The sequence below is a fragment of the Cupressus sempervirens genome, chromosome 4 (assembly GCF_028749045.1).
Source record: "Cupressus sempervirens isolate cs-2001-9-10 chromosome 4, ASM2874904v1, whole genome shotgun sequence".
NCBI lineage: Eukaryota > Viridiplantae > Streptophyta > Pinopsida > Cupressales > Cupressaceae > Cupressus > Cupressus sempervirens.
Window position 1 is genome coordinate 475,286,533 of NC_143121.1, and position 25,385 is coordinate 475,311,917.

Sequence of the window (25,385 nt, forward strand, 5' to 3'; positions counted from 1 at the left end):
TATGAAAATCCTGGTCTTAATACCTTAGGATGATTGGCAATGGGTCGGGGCAATGTTTGTTGTATGAGTGTTATCCACAGCTTCATTTACACAACACCAAAGATTATAAGATGTTTTATGATGCCTTTTCCATACGGTAAGGATATTAAAAGGGACACCTACTAAGAGGCTCTCACTGGAAGCAGAAGAAAAAGTTTAAAATTATGGGAGTTGGTTCATCCAATTTTCACAATTCACATATATTAAAGTAGCAGGAAGTACAGTTTGTCCCAGGAAACTTCCAAGGTACCCACTCGACAAGATAATTTTGATGGAGTTGGCTAGGCAACTTGAGCATTATGACAAAATGATGAAACTTAAAGGTGAGACAAAGATTACCTTCTCATTTGGAATAGGCAATGATACTTGCCCCAATCCTGTTGCCTTTGCAAATGCGGAGGAGTTAGAATAGCATCATCTAGGATGGTATACAGCAAGACAAGGATTCGATCCTAATGGTCTTATCAAGGCATCTCATGAAAACACATTCAAACATATTCCTACTATAGAAGATTTTTGGGCCAATGCACAGGATGACTTTCATGTGAGAAAGCTAATTTTTTCAAGGTTGTCAGTGAGCATGATGAGGGCAATCAGATGGAGAGGCCTTGATATTCCCAATCAACTAAAAGATGATAAAAATGTGCTAAGAGAAGATTATGATACAGTCGATGGAATAGAGTTGGGTCTAGTGGATTGGGATGATCATCATGATCCTTCCTTAGAGATAGTTACAAGGATAGTTGATCTACACATGGAGTCATGGTACAATGAGAAGTTAAGGCAATTACAAAGTCAAAAGGTATGCCTTGCTTATGAGAAGATGAAACCGGAGGAAGAAGGTCCAACGGAGTAAGTCGGACAAAAAGGCGAAGGCAATAGCCAGCAACAAAGAACAGTTAAGAGCAAGAAGAGAAATTTGGAGGTTGAGAAAAGTAAAGAACATTAGGAGCCTCCAGCAAAGAGACAGAATGCAGCATCGTCAAGGGAAAGCATAATTGAGGCTAGGAGCCAAGAGGATAATACAAGAGGACAAGGGGTCACAGTAGAGGTGAATTCTGATTCAGAATCAAGTGGTTACAGTGATAGTACCGAGTACTCTCCTCTCTCAGAGGACCAACATGGAGATGGTATGACAGTCAGTAGTGAAGAAGAGGATAGACCAATTGATATTGAGGAAGTAAGCCAGGCGCCTGAGGCCGTTGGTGATGCTTTGCTAGTCGAACCGAATCCAGATTTGGGAAGATGCATTGCACCGCTATGGTTAAGGAAAATGCTTATGCCAAGAGGCGAGGTGGTGACTGTCCGAACAGTTGAAGATATTCAAGGGTTAGTGGAAAAGGAAGATAGCGAGAAACAGAAACAAATTGCAAAAATGGTGGCAAAGGTGATCAAAAGCGATGATGAGGGTCACCGAAAAGTTCAGATTGCTATACCAAAGGTTAGCAAGGCAATGGATGAGATTGTAGCCCAGGAGTATGAAATAATAGAACATAACTTGGGAAGAATCATGGATGACATGGAATGTGAGGAGATCCAAGAAGGCATGGTTTCAATTAGAGAAAGGTTGAGGAAGGAAAACGAAAGGATTGTAAAGTTGGAGGCCGAAAACAAGTATTGGAGAGATCGCCAGCCTATCCAACAATTGCATCGGGCAACCCTTCCGCAAGATAGCGGAAGCAACATGGAAGAGATATCAGCTCAGTTACACGAAATCGAAGATTGGATCAATGATATAATTCAAGATGGGCGAAATTTCTTGCCTTCCTTTATCTCGACATTCAGGTCATTGTTGGCTATTAGAGACAAATTCAGAACATTTGAAGGGAAGTGGAAGGATTTCCTTCCAATCAAGGGCTTAGCCATTCCCAGGCTACAAGCATTTATTGAGCTACCGGAGAGATATTTGGAGAGAACCAAGTTGGCAGATGAAAGAGGAATGAGTACGGCGGAGCCTTGGTTTGTTGCCATGACTATCAAATTGAGAATACCTAAAGAGATATAGAATGAGATTGCACAACACAGCCCAAGCGTTGACACTTCCATTTCAACCATGATGAGCAATGTTGGGGCTGCACTTGATTTTGAAGATATCAAAGAGGAGAACGTCAATGAGACAAAATTTGGATCAAGATTGAATGAGTTGGGGAAAGTTGCTATCAAGAAGAAACATTTGGGCACCCTTGCCTCCCTCAATGCCTTTATCGAATATGTGAAAGAATATGAGAAGGATCATGAGAAGACACTAGATGCAGCAAGCAACATGATGAATTCAACTGAGCTCAAGATAAAGCATACACTTTGCCCTCCATTGAAGGAAGTCAACGACAAGCTAGCTGTTACATCCCAATTTTTGACCTAATTTGAAATTTAGCCATTGAGGTTCACATGAAGTCAGTTGGCAGTTTAATTTGTTATAATATAGCGAAAGGGTAAGATAGTTAGTCGTTATGATTTCAAGTGAAGATAACATGTTAGTTGATCGTTAATCACAAATTCATGGAATTAAGAAGATGGTTAACCGTTGTGATTATTTATAATTAAATAATTTATTATGATAATATAATTTAACAGTGGAGAATTTCCTTGTAGGAAGCATGTTGAAGGGGTGGAAGCATTGTCAAAAAAAATTAGGCAGGAGCATCACCATCATTGAGCAAATGGGTTGAGGACCTAGCAACTTGAAAACAAGATACATCTGTGGGACCTGCATGAGCTATTTTAATAAATAATTTAATTAAAATAATTGAATTATAAAACGAACCTCAAGGATGTTAAATAATCTTTCATCATATTATCATAATAGATATATCTATATACGTGCATATAGATATAAAAATGAATTGCACCATTATATTATAATAATTTATTTGTGTTGTCACCTCATTAATATATTTACATGTGCTTATATAATTAATAATATTCAAAATATAATAACATTTGAATAATAATATTCGAATTTTAATCTTCCAACTTTATTCTTTCCATTGTTGCTTTTAACCGATTAACACTTGGCATTTTAAATCAATTTAATACTTGGTATTCGAATTGACATATGTTATATAACCGATGGGAACCAAGAAGTCATGGTTCGTCCCTTATATGGAAGCCGTGAGAGGAGTTGAGGGATATTTTTCATTTATCCAATTATTTTTCTTTGCTACGTTTTTCTTTCCAATTTATTATCGCCCCCCCATCATTCAACCTTCATTTTTAATTATCTTGTGAGTCGGGTTAGGCAAGGAAGGCAAGAACTCTCATACACGATTTCTTTAAAATCTTTCCTTGTTATTGGTGGTTTCATTCCTAAACAATACTCTGCTATAAGTCTTTCGTACATGGTTATTCTTGCTAAGCCGTGAGGGAGAGGTGGATCATCTTTTCCTTAATACCAAACTTCTTCCTACCTTGCTGTGTTTCCAGATTTTTATTTCCTTGTCTCCATAACCATTCGACCCTACAATTAACCATTGCTACATTTACTGGTTACTTCCATATTGATTGATATCTCAAGTGGCTCGAGTTCCATTCCTTGGTGTTAAAGAATACAGGCTGAGAACAAAGACTTGTGCAATAAAAGCGACGACCAAATTAACTAAAGGAAAGACTGATCCCTCTGCAAGTTCTTCATCAAAATCAACTTCCTATCAGGTCATAGTTATCTATCTAATGATTTAATTTTCAATTTCTATAGCAGCCGGCTAGGCACAGAAATCTCTTTACTTTATGAATGTGTTCACGTTATTTAACTTACTGAATAATTCTAGTGAACTATAATGAATTTCCTTCTTATTTTCATAGTATTCAAATTCATCATAAAAGAAGTTAATAGTATCTCCTTAAGAAGAGTTTCCAAACGTAGTACAAGCCAAAGACACTTGTTTGGTACCGTCTGAAATTTATTGAGTTCATACATGACATGGTATATGTTGACCCAGCCTTTTCAAATGTTCACAGTATGTTCATATGTTCAACGTTTATGTTTGATGTCTTGTTTGATATTACAGATTTGATCCTGTTTTAGATTTACTTGTCATGGCAAGTGAAAGCCAACAAAATCTTAGTATGGATCCATAATCATTATGCCAATGGTTATTAGATTTAAACAATCAATTCTGAAATCTTAAAAGAACATAATCATGTAATCATAGATTGTGAAAAGCTGGATGCATGTGATCTTCCTGAGTAATTGACAGAGCTGTCTACTCTGAGATTTCGAACACTTGAGATTCACCCGACTGTGTAGGGTGGTTAGGTAAGAGAAAGGAATCTGCAATAACATGAAACAGTATCAGTTATGACATAACAATATTATCATTTTTTTTAAAGGGAAACATTTAATAGCTCATGCATAATCCTATTATTGTCATCACCTGTTGCCAAGCTGCATGGTTTGTTAAATACCAAGATGCCCAGTGGATGGCAAAATGACCCCTGCTATTCCGAGTAGGGAGGGTCTTTCTTATTAGAGATCATGTGGGGATAAGATTTGGTCCGAGGTTGAGTGGTTAAGCCCATGGCAATGTTTCACCTCTCCCCAAGACGTCGAACGTGTGTCAAAAAGAGATAAGCTATGCATTCAATTGTTTATCGAAAACAGGTATTATCTCTTTTATATATGAGAAGGTAAAATTAATTGAGTTATTTCATCGCTACAAATATTTTACACCTAGATGCGAGAGATAGAATTAAGGATTGTTCTTCATTTATATGAATATCAAATATGAGCATATTTTCTAATCTTGAGTTACTGCCATAGTTAAATAATCGGAAGGAAAGGAATCTGAAGCCCTAATTGATTCAATGGTAACTGGAACCCTAAATGATACAGTGGTATCGGAAGCCCTAATTGAATCAGTGGTATCAAAAGCCCTATTTGAATCAGTGGTATCAGAAGCCCTAAGTGATACTGTGGTAACTGGAAGCCCTAAATGATCCAATGGTAATTGATGCCCTAATTGATACAATGGTATGTGATGCTTGAATTTTAAATATAGTGGTATTTAATCGTAATCATCATTTGATTTTGAGATAGTAGTTTTCAGATGGTAGTCGTCATGGGATACTGTTATAGTGGTATTTGTGGACTAACCTGGGTGGTTGCAAACATAGTTTGCAAACTCTTCGAGTACTCTCAGAGTTGCCGAGTACTCTCAAGTTTTTTTGCTGGGCGAGTACTCTCAGGTTTAACTCTCACGTATTTATAGATGTTAAAAAAACGTAGGTAAACATGTTGATGCATGGAAAACATTGGAGTAGATGTATTTTTCACATCATTTTAGTGTTATAAAACTATACATTTTCTCTATTGAAATGTCAATTACTAATTTAATACATTTTATAATTGTATTCTACAAGCATATATATGTTTATTTAAGAGATTGTAAATTTTAGTACTTTCTGAGTTGCTAAGTTTTCCCCAAGTTTTTGTTAAGAATATGCCGAGTTTTTCCCGAGTTGAAAATTTTGGGCTAGCCGAGTACTCTCCGAGTCCGAGTCTGCAAACTATGGTTGCAGATGCATCCCTAGTTTTAATTTTGATCTCAAATTTCATGGTATGTGGTTTTTAACTTCTTTAGTAATTTTCAATAATGGTGTCTTCAGCTCTTCGTTAAGAAATTTTGTTTAACTGTTTTTAATTGTCAATTCCTTTCATATGAACGAAAACTGATTTAACTGACTTCCTATGAAGATGAAGTGATAACTATATTTCTTTGAGTATGTTAGTTGTTAATTAAGACCCGAGAAAACAGGATGTTACACTAGCCAAGTTCGTTGCCTTGGATAAAAAGATGAAAGAAAAGGTAGAATTATATTAGAGGGTCATTTGATGTAAGACCAAGTGGCAAATTCTCCTTCTTGGTTAGGATAGGTGTCTGATTCTGATTGGCTACCATTTTGGTGCCTTGTCATTGGTTGCCACTTTTCCTTTTTTTCATTGGTCCATTGATGAGGTGGCATCTTCTCATTGGCTGATGGGACGGCAACCCTAATTAGGGTTTTCAAGATCTAATATGGATCGTTGATTTTGCCTCTTAATCTCCACCATTGGTTGTAATTTTGGCCTCTATATAAGGCCATTTGCTCTCATTTGTAAAGGGTTGAAAAAAATTGTTGCTTAAGATAATACCAAAATTGCTTCTCTTTATCATTGTTGTGACTTGCATGGTGATTAAGAACATTTGGTGTTATTGCATGGTTTCTACTTCCAATAGTTGGAGTTAAGTTTCATTGAAGTTGTTAAAGTAGATTTTATTTCAAGAAAATTGTTAAAGAGTATGAGTAGATGGATAGTTGTATGGTGATATTAGTGAATGATTGATAGGGATCTATGAATTAGGCCACTAGCATCCTACCAGCTTTTTAGGAAGCCTTGCGTGGTAATCTAGTCTTTTTTCCCTTGAATCATTGCATCTATGGAGGTAGAGCTGCTAGTAAGCTTTAATCAGATTTGATCCTCGTCCATTTGCTAATCTTCCCATCCATAGGGGTAGAGGTAAAGTAGCAAGTAGTTGACTAGTTGGAGTTCATTCTTAGAAAGTTAGAAAAGGAGAAGCATCATTGGTAGACACACCCTCCATCATCGTCACCATCAATGTCATTTGGCGCTAATATACATTGCAAAGCTAGATTCATCACCATCACAACAAGAGTTCGACATCCTTGAAAGAACAATGTAAGACTGCCTACATGATTAATTAGCAAATCACATTAATATAACTGAGTTAGTATCCACAGGTGTAAGGAACCTTGGAGTTTTTCTCATGTCTTCATGAGTATTTACTTTTCAAGAGAGGGTTGAGTGTTTGATATTCCATATCAAGTATTCAATTCCTATATGTTATGCAGTAGTACAAAACTAACATCAACACTCACATGTCATCATCTTGTGATGGGATTATAGCCATAGTCTCTAGTAAGCATGTACACATTGCATCTATGATCACTCTACTTAATTCTCACTGCACATTGATCACTACTAAACAACCTTGTGTTGTCAGTCTTCCTTGTACACCGGTCATTTTACTTAACCACTTTCCTTCTTGGCAATTCAGTAAACTGCCTACTGATCATCTACTTGTATTACCGGTCAATCCACTTAATTATTGTGATTAGGTTGCCATCAATGACAACCAAATACATCACTACATCTTATCACTTCCCATCACAATGCCAACAATGGTATCTTTATTGGATACTCATTGAGATCTAGAAAGTCTTTGAACATCAATGTTGTTTATGATATATAGTCCAACAATAGAAAATGGGAGTCGGTGAGTTGTTATGACAATCGAAAATGAATGAGCCCTACTTAGACAACCCAATATTCATGAGAGCACTCATATTCTCTATTTGGAACATACGATATACGATGGTAATTATGATCTATCTGAGAAGGAACACATTAGATTATGATCCTTGGAACATAACTACCTAATTAATCAACTAATCATTATAATTTATTAATTAATATTATATTGATTAATCAATACTAAATAATCAATATTAGTTGATATAAAATGATATCAATCAATCATTATAGTTCATTAATATTAATATCACTTATCAATAAATATTTAAATAACCAAAGTAACTCATAATTTTAACTAAATGATACGAAATAACAATTGGTCAATGGTTTTGAATGAATTGGTCAAGTGATGGGTCATGACCCATGACCTGTCGAACATATATTAAGAGGGATTAGAAAAGGAGGTCAGGAAAAAAAATAGACAGCAAAAAAGAGAGCAAAAAGGTGATATGCAATGGCAAAAACATACATGCAAACATTACATTGTAATAAGCAAATAGACCAATTTTTATGGCAAAAAGGATGATCATGGAATGGGAAGAAACAATACCTCGTTCTTTATAATGGTATGCAATTAATACTCCCTGTCATTTCTAGACTTTTGTATGTAAATGAAGTATTTAAAACAACAATTCATATAAAGGTAATTAGACTCATGGAACTAAATATAATTGGGTGTTGTTTATTATGAGAGAATAAGAAAAAGGATAGGCTACACAAAAATTAGTAAGGTCAAATAAATTTAAGGAAAGTATTGAATAAGAAGAAAAGTAACCCACATTGATATATATATGTTAAGGAGACTACATTAGAAAAGACTTATGTTGTCTTATTTATTTAAGTAAATATATTTTGCATGAGATAATATATTAGTATTATTGAGAAATAAGTTCATAATTAAAGCTAGTGGTAATAAGTAATTAATAGATATTTAAATGTAATTACACATGAAATATATATGTATGTATGTATGTATGTATGTATGTATATGTAAATATGTTGTAATATATTTATGATTATATTCGTAATATATTTAAGATTATAATATTTACTTGCCTAATTCTTTAATCTCTCACTAATACGACTAAGCGAATAGGGAGTTCGTGAGAGAAGTGGCAGAGTAATTCAGTCACAAGTTGGGAGAGTTTCAAAATAGGGAGACCACTTGTAGACTATTTATGCACCTTGGTCATGGTAATTCTACCATCTATCTTAGGGTTAGTGATTAGGAGAGGAGTATTGAATTAGGGATCAAGTATGTATTATAAACCAATCATTGATTCTAAATATGATGTAAAGCATAAGCATATATGTTAACCATTGGGAATGGGCATTATCTTAATAAAGAACATTACAAGAGGTCTTTAACAAATGCCATCCAAACCTAAGAATTTTAGAACAAATTAAGAAAGATCCTATCAGGGGTCATTACACACTATAATGAAATAAGATCAGAATCAAGGAGGAACCTACATGAGCAGCAATTGGATACACTAAAATGAAATATTGCTACATTCTAATCTCAACTTGAGCATGCACTAAGTCTCACACCATAGATCCTAACCTATTGAATGCAAGAATATTGCATCCAAAGAAGCATGAAATGATAGAAAACATTGAAAGTAGTGGCACTTTATGATAGGACGTTTATGATATACCTCATACAAGAGATTAGAACAATGATGCAAATCTAGAAACATGATGATGAAGCCACGTCAAAAAAATGCCCAATATAGTTGACAGTTCAAAGATGCCTCCAATTGGGATGTTGCCAAGAAAATTGGATCCTTGAGGGTTGCCACATTTAAGATCAAATGGTTGGCTGGTACAGGCTTGGTAGGTGGTCAAAAATTTGAACTCCGAAAATTCCTTATTTAAAATGAAATTTCATTCCAAAAACTTATTAAAAGTTTTTTAAAACGCTTTATTAAATACTAAAAAAAATTAGACTTTCTATTTCAATGACTACAATTGCCACAATCAAGCTATAACAAACTTAGATCAATATGCAAAAGACCAAACTAAGAGCAATGTGTTACAATTGTAAAAATAACCCAAATAAAGTTGTGTTAAAGGTATGACTTTTGATCACAATCACAACAAACTAATAGCACCACTATAGAGTTGATGAAGGGTACTCATCTTATTAACACAAACACAGACAATAAAATAGAGAAATAATAATAAATAGTAACAACGGGAAACTTGCTTTCTATTATCTTCAATGAAATTGAATTACAATATTCAAAAATATGACATACACAACCACATGGGCATTTTCATTACAATATTCTACATGCCGAAGCCACCATATACAACCCCATAAGTACCCTAGATAACCCTACAGGCCTTCATTATATAGGCAATGTTTTGTTGCCTAAGAAGGTTTTAGAAATTTTAACCCTAAACATTGATGTTATTCTTATTTTATTAAATTATAATAGGCCCAAACAAATTTCAAAACTCAAATGAAATTTTGAAGGAATTTCACTTTATTTATTTTTCATGTAGTGCAACTTCTAGAGACCATAACTTATCACCAATTGACTCAATTGGCTATTATAACCCCATTCTGGAAATGGCGAGAAGTTCTCTACAACTTCTTACTCACTAAAACATAAGTCAAGCAAGGTTTACCCTCTTTTAAAGCCTCTAAAACCTTCAAAACTAAGTTCAAGGTTTTCATACCTTGTCATTAATACAAAAAAAAAAAAAATTCAATATCTTCAAAACTAAACTTGATCTTGCAATGGAACTTTACTAGTAGATTGATATATCCAAAGTGAACCTCTAGGGGAGAAATTATAACATTTTGAGCTCCAACAACCAACTTACCAAAAATAGTATGTTTCCAAAAATAGCTACTTTGCATTGAGATAGCCCTTATTGACAAACTAGATAATATTTTTTGGTGATGCAAGATTGCCCTTACACCTAGGATGCTCCTGCATCAGACCCCCGAGGTAATTTGAGAAGTCACCTTGTCACATCTCAGGTGTTCAAAGGAAAACCAAGACAGTTAACCTCCTCCCTTAACAACCATGATGAATCTTCGACAAGTCATCCTTTCTATTTGACTAGATATTCTTCATATGTCCAACTTCTTATGCTGCTATCAACACAACTATCCAAGATGTCCTCAATCTCCTTTGTAGCTAAAGTAATTGATACAATATTCCACTATGCTTCTATAACCTCATCTTCAACACCTCCTTATAGTACGCTGTCAAATCTGAAATATTAAACATTGGTGAAATATTGAGTTCACTGGGCAACTCTAATTCATAAGCATTTCCTGAATTATGCTTCTTTAGTATTTTGCATGATCCAAACTTCTTCATCTTCACCTTATTATATGTTCCCACTGGAAATCTCTCCTTCCTCAAATGAACCATGACTTCATCTCCAATCGGAAATTCCTTATGCCTTATTTTATCGTTTGTACTATCCTTGTATTGTCTATTCATTTTATTTATGTGTTTCCTCACCTCCTCATGTAAACTCTTCAAGTGTTTTGCAAAGTTTTCAACTTTGGGACTACTTATCTCCTCTCTATCCAACTTCCTTAACTCTAAAACATTTTTTAGACTTCTTCCATATACTATCTAGAATGGTGATTTACCAATAATCCTATTGATAGAATTATTGTATGCAAATTATGCCTATAGTAAAATCATATTCCATCCCTTTAACTTATCTCCAACCAAACATCTCAACAAATTCTCCAAACTCCTATTTATTACTTTTGTCTATCCATCAGTCTATGAATGGTATGCTAAGATGAACTTCAAATTTATTTTTAGATTCTTCCACAATGTTCTCCAAACATACCCAATGAACTTGGTGTCTCGATCTGAAACCATGCTCTTTGGTAGACTATGTAGTCTCGCCACTTCTCTGAAAAACAAATTCGCCACATGAACAGCATCATTAGTCTTCTTGCAAGGCATGGAATATGTTATCTATGAAAACTTGTCTACCACCACAAAAATTGAATCTTGCCTTCTTTAAGTCCCTACAAACCAAGAACAAAGCCCACACTAATATCCTCCCATGGTTTCACCATATAGGTAATGGTTGATATAACCCTATATTTTGCTTGGCTACTTTTTCCATCTAACATATTGTGCAACTCTATACAAACTTCTTAACATCTTTTTGCAATTGTGGCCAATAACATTTCTCATTAGCTAAAACAATAGTTTTATCTCGACCAAAATGTCCAACCAATTCTCCACTACGGTTTCCTTTAATAAGGTTTTCCCTCATAGAACTCCTCGTAATGCATGAGTGACTAGCTCTAAATAACATACCATCCTGGATTATGAAGTCCAACCATCTAGTCTTGTCTAGAGTAACAAGTTTTGTACAAGCTTGGCCAAAATTTAGATCCTCGTGGTATAAAATCTTGAGTTCCTTGAACCCAATAACCTTAATCTACATCTTCGTCAACAAAATTTGACTCTTGTTGAGGGCATCTGCAATCTTATTAGACTTCCCATTCCAATATTTCAAAACAAATGTTTAAATCTGCAAAAACTCAACCCATTTCATATGCCTCTGATTCAATTTTCCATGACTATTCAAATATTGCAAAGCTTAGTGATCAATAAATAAAACAACTCCTTAGGCAAAAGATAATGTAAATACACTTCCTCAATGCTTGTTTTATAGCATAGATTTCCTGATCATAAACAAAATATTTTCTTTTGGCATTATTCAACCTCTCACTAATGTAAGCAATGGGTTTTACCTTCTTGACTCAAAATAGCTCCAATGGCATCACCACTAACATCATAATCTACTTGAAACGTCTTATTAAAATTTGTAAGTGCTAAAACAAACTATTCTATAACTTTTCTTTTCAATAATTCAAAACTCTTGTCTACTCTAGCAGACCACTTAAACTCTTTCCTATCTCCTCTCATAGTTTCAGTCAAGGATCCACAAATACTGCTGAAATTTCTGATAAACTTCCTATAAAAGTTAACCAAACAATGAAAAGATCATACATTAGTAGCACTCCTTGAAGTAGGCTATTTGAGGATGGCCTTCACCTTCTCTAGGTCTATTTTATGACCTTATGTTGAAACTGCAAATCTCAAATATACTAACTCCTTCACAAAATAGCACTTCTTCATATTAATCAACAACTTTTCCTCACCTTTTCAAAGACCCAACGAATGTGCATTATATGCTTTCCCAATGTCTTACTGAAGATCAAAATATCATCCAAATAAACAAAATGACAAACTTACCCAAAAACTCCTTCAGTGCCTTGTTCATGAGCCGCATGAATATGCTCAAAATATTAGTTAACCCGAAAGGCATGACTAACCACTCATATAGTTCCTCCTTTGTCTTGAAAGTTGTCTTTCATTCATCTCCTGCTCTGCTCTAGATTTGGTAATATTCACTCTTCAGATCTTTGGAAAATATACGGATCTGCTCAAACAATCCATAATATCATCCATCTTGGCAAGGGAAATTTGTACTTGATAGTGATCTTATAGATAGCTTGAGAATCTGTACACATCCTCTATTCTCCATTTTCTTTGGTGCTAATACTATTGGTGCAACACATAGACTCAAACTCTCTTAAATCAACCCCTTATGCAACAACTCTTGCGCTTGTTCTTTCAACTCTTCACTCTCTTTTGGACTCATTTTATGTGTTCTCTTGTTTGGCAAATTGGCACCTAGAATCAAGTCCATCTGGTAACTGATCTTTCTCACTAGATGCAATCCATTAGGTACATTATCGAATAAACTCATCCAACAAATCAATAACTTTGACAAGTACATCTTCTACTTCCTCTTTACCGACTTTTGGAAATAAAGCAAAACACATATGTCCATGCCTCGTGACTTCTAAGAACTTCCTTCCATCAAGTAAAAACATATTTTGGCATTACTACATGCATTTTCATATATTTCCTTCAATGGCTTCAGCTTGTGTCGGACTCCATCTTTTGTCGAAGAATAGGCATTTGCATACATCATCTATTGCTCGACCATCAAACTATTAGGGTTGCCCAAACAACGGATGATGAACATCAATATGCATATGATCACACACCACCTCATCATGACAGTTCCCAATCTTGAACTTTACCAAGCATTGTTCATTAAACAAAAAGCCTTATGATCCTTTGCAACCAAGCAATCTGGTAGGGATTTGTATGCTTCTTTCTTTCTAACTTCAACTTATCAACTATTTCCTCGGAAACAAGATTATTTGTGCTACCACTATCAACAATGACATTGCATACTTTACCATTACACTTACACCTTGTGCAAAACAAATTCTTCCTTTGCTTGGGTTCATTCTCATTACTTAGCAAGACTCTTCTAGTGACCACGACTTCTCTTTCAGCATCTTCAGAATGTGATGATTTGGCATCTTCATCTGCATGTGCAACTTGTGCATTGCCCTCTTATCTTCTATTAGTTCTCTCTTGATGTTGAGGATACTCGTATGTCCTTCTCCACAATGGAAATATATCCCACAAAAACCTCCTCTTCTTGGTCCTTGCTCTCTTCCTCTTCCTCTTTGATCCCAGTTATTTTGATCACAAGAATGATTAAAATTATTTTCTCTCTGATTATAATTGCTACTTGACTCATCATTATTTTTCTAATCTTCATTTCAGCCTCCATAAGACCATCTTCTGGATCTTCCACTACAACCTCTTCCCCCTTGCTTGCTTTTGAACTTCTTGTTTAGCCTCTCTTCCACCCTAAAAGCAAATTGTTATGCCTCTTCAATACTAGTCATTCTAACTAGGCTTAATTCCTCCTAAATACTTAGCCTTAACCCATTAGGGTAATGGACAAATTTTTCCTTGCCAACTTTCGCATGCCCTATTTTGATGAAGACTCAATAGAACTCTTTAGTATATTCCTAAACAGATCTTCTTGCTTCTTCAACCCTTGCATTTTCTTGAGCAAATCAAGCTCGTAATCAGTGAGAATGAATTGCCTCTTTAATTTCTCCACTATCTGATTCCATCTTGTGATTTTCTCCTTTCCTCATCTATTTCTTTCCAACTGAATCTCCTGCCACTAAAATTTTGCATGCCCTTTCAGTTTGGCCTTCACAAATTTGACCCTCTCATGATCTTCAACATCTTCATACTACAAATATTCTTCCAAATAATTGATCTAGTTGATCAATTCCTCTAGGTTAAGATTTTCAAAAAAAAGTGGGGACTTCAATCTTGGGTCTCTTTCCAATGCTAGAAATAACCCTCAAAAACCTATCGTCCTCAATTTGCCTGGCCGCTTCTAGTGCTTCATGTTCAACTTGCCTTGCTTCAAATTCCTCCTCACTTTTGTCTCTTATTGCAATATTCCTTCCTCTACGTAGCTCCTTTTGCAATGCTTGCACTTGTCTCTAAAAGGCTCTAAAACCCTCTTTTGTCATACACTCTTCCGCCACGATTCTTTTGCGGAGGCATTTTTGCACTTATCAATCAAACCCACAACCACAATCTTGGTGCAACCTGCCTCACGTTCGACAATTTATCTACACACTCAGGAACCTCTACTCTGATACCACTTGATGAAGGGTACTCCTCTTATTAACACAAATAGACACAACAGAAAGGAGAAACAATAACAAATTGCAAGAACAAGAAAATTGCTTTCCATTATCTCAAATGAAATGGAATTATAATATTTAGAAATATGACATGCACAACCACATGGGCTTTTCCATTACAATATTTTGCAAGCCAGAGCCACCATATACAACCCCAGAACAGCCCTAGATGACCCTACAAGCCTTCATTATATAAGCAATTTTTACCCGTGCAAGAAGGTTCTAGAAATTTTAACCCTAAACTTTAAGGTTGACCATCCCTAAGATATTACTATTTGCATTTTACTACATCAGAATAACCCCCAAACAACTTTCAAAACTCAAATGAAATTTTGAAGGAATTTCATTTTTTCTATTTCAAAATCCACAACTTCCAGAAATCATAACTCATAGCCAGTTGACTCGATTGGCTATTATAACCCTTTGCAAGCTCTATTCAATTGACATTTGACCCTCTTTTAAGGCCTCTAAAGCCTTCAAAACTAAGTTCAAAGTTTTTGTACCCAACTGCCAATACCAAAAAATTACAATATCTTCAAAACTACACTTGATCTTGCAATGAAACTTTATTGGTAGGTTGATATATCCAGAGTGAACCTTCATGGAATAAATTGGCACATAGTAAGCTCTAACAACCAACTTACCAAAAATAGTACATTTCTAGAAATAGCAACTCTGCACTGAGATAACCCTTAACTAATATTTTCAGGTGATGCAAGATTGCACTTACACCTACAATGCTATTGCATCAAGAGTACAAGAAAAATCATGCAATTTCAAAAAAATGCACCTAAAATGAAGTCCATATGAACCTGAACGAGGCCTTGAAAGTTACAAAATCATTTTATGAAAGACTCGAGCACTGAAATCAAAAACCACATACACCACAATGTAGAGCATGAAATTCTAGCTCAAATCAACAAAGAATGCTCAAGAAAAGAAACTCGGATGATTGAGATATTGTTGTTTGAAAATCACCTACAAGATGCATTGCAATTATAACATTCGCACCACCATGGAGGACAAAATTTCTTCTAAGGATTATAGATCAACTACTCCAATTTTGATGAATTGATAGTTGATCTTATATCTAATTTGGGTCTTCTGAATCCAATGGTGTCCTTAGATTTGCACTAGCAAGCTCCAATTTTGACTTGCAATAGAAAGCCAAAAAAGAAAATACCCCAAATAGCAACAAAAGCCTCTCCAAAAGATTATTTGTTGGCACTCAACGATCTTAAATACCATGTATGATTTGGCTATGGAAAAGTAACAAGAATAAATTGTATTTTCGGCGAGAATGCAAATAGACTAGATCAAATTGAAGATTACAAAAGATAGGCCTTAGTTAAGTAGGCCAAGGTGAGATATAGGAATGCATAAGATTATGGCAAGTGTCTTAATCTTATGACATGATACATAGAGTGATAATTTATCACCCCACTATGGTGAAGTGATAGTGCGACACATCCTCTAAAGGTTGATCACCCTACAAAGGTGGAAAAGTGAAAGTCTCACATGTTGACAGAAGGTTAATCACCCTCTTAGGTGGAAAAGTGATTGTGCAGCACATTCACTAAAGGTGGATCACCCTCCAAAGGCGGAAACATGATAAAGTGATAAGTCCACTAAAGGTAGAAGTCCCACTTAAGGTGGAAAAATGGGAATGTTCCTATGTGGTCCCCTAAGTAAACTTTAGTAACATGGGTATCTAGGATCTAGGAGAATAACATACTAGGTAGAACACTTAAACACACCAACACACACAAGTGCAAGTCTTTGGGTCCCTGCCTAGCAAATTTTCCTTTAAGTCTCTTCAACTTTTCGTTCCCATGTGAAGCCTTTAAGTGCAGCAATGCCTGATAAGTGATTTATAACCAAGAGAAATAATGGCGACTGCCTAATGCTCCAATTAATTGAAGCAGCAGCAGATTAGAGTGGCATATCAGAGCGGTTCCTCTGACAAAATTCCTATCCATTTCTAAGTCTGCTTTAAAGGTTTGAAACCCATATGTTTGTAGAGACTATAATTCAGAAGATATGAATGCAATTTGCAAAAAGTTCAATCTAAGTGTGTCAGATTCAATGATCAGGAATAAAACCTGAAAAGGCTTTTGTCTTATCCTGTCTTATTAACAGTCCTATGTTCAAGTTTCTTCTTAGAAATATATATTTTGTTTCACTATCTATGAATCATTGCAAAACTAAAAAGAAATAGCAACAACAAAGTCCAACCTAATATTCACTTGTTTGCCTTTATTTTTATGCAGAACTGAAATTAGCTATATGACTAAACAATTCCCATCCTGTGAAAGATTAAAAGCATCTCACCAAGTAAATTTCTAGTATGTTGTTCATTAGACTCACTACAGCTGCTCCACTAAGGACTTAACTAGTCTCTCCAGCTCAAGAAAGTAAAGCAGTATGCCTAGAAAAGTAAACAGCTGCTAGATGTTATAAGATAAAACACCAAAAAGAATTAAATTTTGACCAATTAGATATCAATACTCCATTGATTGCATTAGACAAAATCAACTATGAGATATAATGTATGAAAGAGCAAACCTGGAAATCCATTTCCTCATGTAGGTAAGCTAAGCCACTTGCTGCCTCTAGAGCAATTTGTAATCTCACCAACCAAGAAAGAACTGGGAGAGACCGACACAATAGATGATCCTCAAGGCTTTTGTTTGGCATAAACTCATAGACCAAGAGACGCTGAATACCTCTTTCATCATCTTCAGCACAATAACCAACCAATTTCACTAAATTTTTATGCTCAACCATCCCTAGAAAATTCACTTCTGTAACCCATTCTTTATGCCCCTAAATAAACAACAAGAAAATGGTTACAACACAATAGCATATCACTAGATCTTCATAAAGATGAAACGCATTCTAAATTTTTTACCAGAGACAATGGGGAACAACAAGCAAATATAAAATTCTGAAGACTTGTTTTACCAATTGCTTGATTGAACAAATATAATTGCACCTTCTCAAATCTGAACATCATTCATTACTTGTAAATTGATTATGAAATTTTATATATTTGCAAAGCTGGCACTAACAAGTAATAATTAAACAATTCATTTTATAGTAGTATACATTTCCAACATGATGGGAAGATAAGCAAGGTGAAATCTAAAGAGAATAAGTGTCAGATTCAGGTTCCCTAAATATGAAATTATGGTAGCACTATGAATGTTCCTTGTCATTATGAACTCCTAATTTACTTCAAAACATAAAGAGAGAATTACAATGATGATACTGAATTAAGGAGATAGGAACTGTGTTGCTTAAGTTCACTTCCTGTAAAACCTGACTGGTTCACAGTTCAACAAACACAATCACTATCTCCGTGCTTCAATTGATTAATTTTTTAGATAACCTTACTTCTCTTTAATAAATCATTAAATAACGAATATACAAAGGGTTTATGCCTGAATAAAGGGTAAATTGTTTTTGGTATTTATACAATAGATTATCTAAACAAATTTCAATAGAATCTCCCATAGACCCCCAGCACGCAGAGTGTAATTATAAATGGAAAAATTAAAATAAAGAAATTTTCCCAGCTTCAAAAATCCCCTCGTATTTTTATTCTTCTTTCACTTTTGCATATTGTGCATCTCTGACCATTCATAAGATGCCATCTATTCCTTGTCTTTTCTCATCAACATTACTCAGAATTGTACACCTTTGCAGAATTGCCGAAGTAACTTCGTAATGTGATTTTACGAATACAAATCTTGTAACAGATAAAAACCACTTCATATTCCCTGAATAGTTTTTAATCCCTGTTTTGTCTCTCCAATTCTCAAAGAAAGAGATGGATTTTCTTTTGAGCATTTCAGTCAAAGGTATCATAGTCTAGTTTTAAAGGTTTCATTCATGAATGATGTTCTCAAGAGGAGCTGTACTTCCTATTAGTCTTACAGATTTTCTACGTGCTAAATCTCAAAATTTGAGAATGAATGGAAAAACTGTAGAAAAAATGAAATGAAACAGAAATCTAAAATCTTTTTTTTTTTCAACTGAGATCTGAAAGATAGAAAACATCCATACCATGTCAAAACCAAACTGAGGTATCTAAGAAAGCAATTAAACAAAAAACCATGTATATAGGAGCAATATTTTTCTATGGAGTAGATTTTTGATCTTCGTACAATCTTTTAACTTTCACTCCAAAAGAGCACCTTTCACTCTAAGGCTTAAAACTCTTTTCTAATTTGCATCTTCTGCAAGTGCGCTAGTAGATGCTTCTAACTTTTATACAACTAACAGCTTTACTTCTATGAACACTTTTGGATTGTTCAGAACCAAAATCAATCTCCTGTGCAAGACCAATGCAGCCTTACATTAGATACCATCTCCTGGATCATATAAAGATGGGAACTTACAACTCTGTCATCTACCAGGTAAAATCATATGAAATGGCACAGAAGAATTTGAGTGTTCACACATCTGGATTGCAATCTTCCAATAACCCAGTCTTGTTTGAAAGGATGTACAATGCCAAGATCAATTACTTGGATCCTAGGAGATGAGATATCTAATGGGAAGCACAGTAAACTATTAGCATATAAATGTGTTACATGTTGAAAAAAGTTATTAACAACATATCATAATAATAAAGGAATTCATTAATAAGATACATGCAAAATATATGACCCTAACAAAAATAATAAAATAATACGAATTCATGTTCTCTGTATACCATTCTCTCGAACGAAAGGAATAGTTGTCTCTCTTCTCTAATTATATATGTGTATACATACATGTCAAGTACGAATCTACATAAGACAGAAACAGTTGTGAAAGATTAAGTGGTTGCTCTTCTACAGGTGACCCTTTTCCTTCTATGAGTTCTATCAGTTACAATCTGTATCAAGGTGTAGCAGTCAATACTAGTCCCGGAGTCATATCGAAGGCTCTGCCCAACAAGAGATGTAGACAGAGTTGATGCTAAGGAGACATAGCACCTGTGCAGTTATTTACCAATGGCAATATTGATTCTGCAAATAAATCAGAGCTGCAAAAAAGTATGCAACCAGTTTCGTTTTGGCACAATGTGTATATTAGATTTAGCTCTGTTGATGGCCATCAAAGTAGAGCTTCCACTTTGACCAAGCTCGTCACTCCAAAGAAGATGATTTTTAACTGCCTATGAATATTAAAATTCTTTACAACTCCCTCATTATTCTTTGCAACTCCCTTTGACACTTAAAATGCTTTACAGCCTCCTTATACTTCACAACTCCCTACGACACCTACAATTCTCTGTAACTTCATTTACATTTTAAGCCCTTGACAAGAATCCTTGCAACTCCTTTGTCTTAACATCCATGGCAAGATTATGATGTGTTGCTATGACGTCCTGAAATAAATGTCATATGGAATGAGGTTCCTCATTTGTGGCCTCACCCAGATCAAGGGCCAGGCTGAAAATCCTTGCACTTCGCCAATTTTTAAAAGAAAGTACATAAATCAAATTTTTGTGGGCATAATCGTCCATTGTACCATTAATGACAAATGAATTTCAACAAGTTATGTCACATAAAGATTGATCAGAAGTTTAAAACCAAGTCACTACCTTATCCATTGGTCAAGACTCAAGAGAGTCAATGAAGATTGTGTAGCATAATGACTCCCTGCTGCCAGATTTAACATATGAAGTGCAACGTATATTACAAACCTTTCCTTACTATGGATCCTACTAGGGAAATACTTCGACTGTGATGACAAAGAAAAGGGATTCTGCCTAAGAAGTCTGCACATCATGAAGCTATGTTTCCAGGTGTCCTTAGGTATCCAAGATGGAAAATATGACCCCCAGATCTGTATAAAGGTCTCTGATTGGTCCAAAGCTAAGTTACCGATTCGGATGCGGATTCCGGAAGCGGATACGGGATGCGGGGATTTTATTTTTTTTTGGATGCGGATGCGGGAGGAAACGTATATATATATATATATATATATATATATATACAAAGAAATATACAAAAACAAATCATTTGATAAAGCATAATATGACTATGAATCTATGATACTTAACAGTTAATTGAACCCTTAAACAAAATTCAAGATATTTCAAAATTCATATGATATTCATATATCAATATCAATATGTGCTTGTCCAACATTAGCGTTTAGTCTTGACTCTTAAACAATAAGTTCAAATAGGTCATGTTCAAGATTCCAACAAAATAAAATTTAAAAACATGGTAAATGATTGAAGTCTGAAGATTCAATCAGTCAGAGTCTGGCTCTGAATCATAGGGATTTGCAAGAAAATCCACATTCTCATTGTCATCTCCAACTGCTGAAAGATCATTTGAACCAAGCATGGTTCCACTTATGCTAGATGCACCATGTGCCACACTAACATCATCACCATCTCCAACTGTAACAAGATCATTAAGTGTTGCATCCAAATCTGCACACTCAGGGGCTACATCCCAAAGCTTTATTGCCCCTTCCTTGTAATGATCATTCTTACGTGACAAAAGACGCAAGTTAGTGTGGACAAAGACCAAGTCCTCAGCTTTCTTGGAGCCTACCGGTTGCACTTCACCGAATGGATAAAGGAGTATGTACTCCAATTCCTTTCAGCAGCAGAAGAACTAGCAACCTATATAGTTGTCACAAAACATACAAATGAAAAGCAAATTAATTTTATAGAATGTGTGAAACACTAAATTCTACAATGCAAGTGTAAACATAAAATTTTAAAACAAATTTACAAAACAAAATAAAAAACTTACTTGTGATAGGACTTTGATTGCAAGAGGTTGAAGATGCTTGAAAGGTTGACCATACATGTACCACCATGTGATAGCTCCCATTCTATTTTGGTCCTTTAGTGCAAATGGAGAATGCTTTAACCCCGAAGCAAACAACCCAAATTCTTCCCTCACTTTTTCATGCATTTCTTCCAGTGGGAAGAGTCTTAAAAGGGCTTTGTGGCACCCCTCAGCAACCTCCTCATCCACAAATGGTGCAACTCTACCCGGCATACCTATAGTACCTAGGAGATAAGGCATATGCAAGGAGGTGCAATGGGGTAGTCATCTTATTCCAGCGATGGTTGATAATTGCTTGCACTTGTTTGCATAAGGCTTCACATTGTGTGGGGTCACTCTCATGTGCTTGTATAGAATGTTTTACCTTCTCAACCATGGTGTCCATGCCATCATACACATCCCCTAAGCAAGGTGTATCTGTATCAGCAAAACGGAGCATAATCATGATGGGCTCGATGAAATCCAATACATATGCCACACGAACCCACCAACTCTCATTCAAGATCAAATTCCTGATCCTTTGTGCTCTTTCTGAATTTGAGATCTTCCATACACCCCATTGATGACCGATGACCATTTGACTTAATGCATCTTTTACCTTGAGAAGTTGTCTCATAATGATTGTATGAGATGCAAAATGGGTCTCAGCAACCTAAGCAAGTTAACAATATGTCAATTGACAATATAATTATTAATTTTAATTTTTAACTAAATTACAAAACCATGAAACTTAATAATTTAAAAAAATTAATTTACCTTCAGCAACTCCAATTTGGAGTATGTTCTAAAAATGGATTGTGACATGTGGTGGTTGGTCACAAACATCTGTATGTCCTCCCCCTCTTCATATATTTTCTTCACCCAATCTACTTCAGTGCCAATCCTCTGCATGATCAAGTTAAGGGAGTGAACAGTGCATGGAGTCCAAAAAATATGGTCATACCGACTCTCAACTAAAGCACCCGCACCCTTGCAATTTTTGGCATTGTCAGTGACCACCTGTACCACATTCTCACTACCCACCATCTCAATGGCCTCAATGAGAATTCTAGAAATGAATTCCGAATCCTTCACTTGCCCTTCACAATCAATGGCCTTCAAAAACATTGCCCCTTTGGGGGAAATTGCAATCACATTAATCAGTGGTCGGTTTCTTGTATCCTTCCAACCATCTGACACAATAGTTAGACCCGAAGTTTTCCAAGATTTTTTGATTGGTTGAAGGTCTCTCTCTATATGTGCCCTCTCTTGTTGCAATAAAGTTGTACGCACCTTTTCATAGCCCGAGCTTGTGTAGTCAGCTGGTGATTCTTTGATTGCTGCCACCATTTCCTTCCAATATGTTGATCTCACCAAGTTGAAACAAAGCCCATTCGCATAGAGGCAACGTGCAATAGCTTCATCAGCGCGGTCTCTTGCCCCCCATTTTAAATGCGGTGTCCAATGGGCTTCTTTTACGGGTTGAAATTTCCACTTCTTCCTCATCCTCTTCTGGCACAGGTACCTGCAAGAATGGGTGTTGGGAGGATGCCATTGGTTCAATGGGTGTCTTTGGCTTGCTCTTTGAGGAAGGACCTTGATAGTAGCTTTTTTTTTATCTATTGATCAATGCATCAGCAGCTTCTTGTTCTCTTACAAATGAAAGTATTTCTGCACTAGTCATCCCAGTACCATTTTTGTCTTTGCACATTCCAAATCCTTTGCCAGCAGGGCCCATAAAATGAAGCTTCACTCGAGAATATGAGCTATTGAAAGGTTTTCCTTTGTTACTTTGACGATAATCGCACTTCCAATAGTATGAGCCACCTCCTGAAAGCTGTGATATCCGTGTTGTATGTCTCCACAAAGGAGAACCTACATCAATTTTGAAATTATCAGTCCCTTCCCCTCCTTGGCCCCCCACTGAACTTTGACTAGCACTACCACCGGTATCCATTCTTGCCTAGTTTTTTGCAACCTATTTTATAAGAAAATAAATAAATTTTAATTAGTTCCTAACAACGATGAACATCAATGATCATGCATACAAGTGGAAAGAAGTGAGAAAAACTACTAAAATAGATACCCAAAGTTGCTTCTACATATCTTTCAAAAAAAAAAATTTGAAAAAAAACTTCAAAAAAATTTTCAAGAACTTCAAAAAATAATCAGAAACTCAAAAAAATTCATCTAAATACTCAAGAAAAGGATTAATCACTTACCTTGAATGGTTTAAACTTCTTTGAGAAAGCTATCTCTCCCTCTTTGATCGATCCTCTTTGAAAATGCTGAACTTAGCTTCACAATGAAGGAGTGGCTGTAGGTGCAAACAAAACTCTAAAATGACTCTTGTGAATGCTTCTATGTTGTCTTCTAGAGTCGTTTTAGGGTTTTATTGTGAAAAAATGCTTTAAAAAATGCTTTTAGTCACATGTTGTTTCATAGTTTTAAGTTAAAATATACTTTATTTTATTAGTTTTCCGCCTAACTCCCACGGATGCGTCCGGATGCTCCCAGATTCCCTGCGGATGCTGCCCGGAAGCCACCCGCAAGCATCCGGAGGCTTCCCGAATCCATCCGTATCGGATGCGGAAGCCAGGGAGCGGGGCCACGAATCGGTATCAGAGGTCCAAAGTAAAGCAATAGGAAGTGTAGCTCTGATTTACATATTGGGGTAACAATTGTCAAGGGACTGAGTCATATACTCCAAGCATATGAAACGTCATAGATCTGTGGAAATGATTCTGTTTCAGCATGAAATTCATCACTGATTCTAAAATTGCTGGCAGGGGCTAAATGGCCTAGCACCATTCCTAAAAATATTCCCCGTTCTTGTGCTCCAAAACAGAATAAAAACCATTCCACTGTGTGGTCGGTCAAAAGAGCATTCAAGCACTCCTAACAGGACAAAAACAGACTCCAGTTGTAAGAGTTATGCCAAGAAGAACGTGTGGTAATCAATCAAAAAGCAAAGAATGAAGGGTGCAAAGCACATTGTTTGTTGCATTTTCAGCAGTTTGATTTCTTTCAAGCAATTTTACATTATGAATAAAACAGGACATGAGAACCCCTTTTGGCAAAATTTCTACTGTTCATCATGTTTTCAGGAGTGCTAAGTCCTTTTTGCATGATTTTACACCGTTCAAGTGAAATGGACAAAGAGATGTGCACAACACCATTTTGCAATTTCCCCTATTATTTATCATGTCTTTGGAGGTTTGAGATCACGTTTTCATTTTCAAGTGAAATGATCAGCATGCATGGAAAAATGTGATCTAATGATTTAGAAATAATTTTGCTCATAATTTTCAGAGATCTCAGGCACAGGGAAAAGGAAACACATGAAGGGCTAGGGCACAAGCTACAAGGTGGTGCACACTTGATGAGAAAGGGGCAGCCGAAGGCCCTAAAATTCACTGTCTTATTACAGACACAATACACATAATAACCCCTTAAGATTAGACAATAGTAATCCCTCATATATGTGGTTATTAATGCACTCTGGGTTGTGCAGGATTGTAATAGAGTAGAACAGTGTAAAAGGCAAGGGTTATAAAATTTTGGGATGAGTGTCAGGGATACCTTACAACCAATACCATTGCCAAGGAGTTGATGATCGAAAGTAAGCCATGCTTCATAGCAATAG

The 25,385-nt window shown here is 35.6% G+C and overlaps 1 protein-coding gene across 1 annotated transcript in view; it reads right to left on the reverse strand.

Moving 5' to 3' along the window:
* The window catches only part of LOC149562022 (serine/threonine-protein kinase PCRK1-like), a 61,873-nt gene that overhangs the window by 24,278 nt on the left and 12,210 nt on the right, over positions 1–25,385 (reverse strand). Inside the window, exon 2 of the mRNA XM_089825560.1 lies at positions 17,520–17,780. Within this exon, the coding sequence (XP_089681686.1) occupies positions 17,520–17,780 (261 nt within the window). The remainder of the gene's footprint in view (positions 1–17,519; positions 17,781–25,385) is intronic.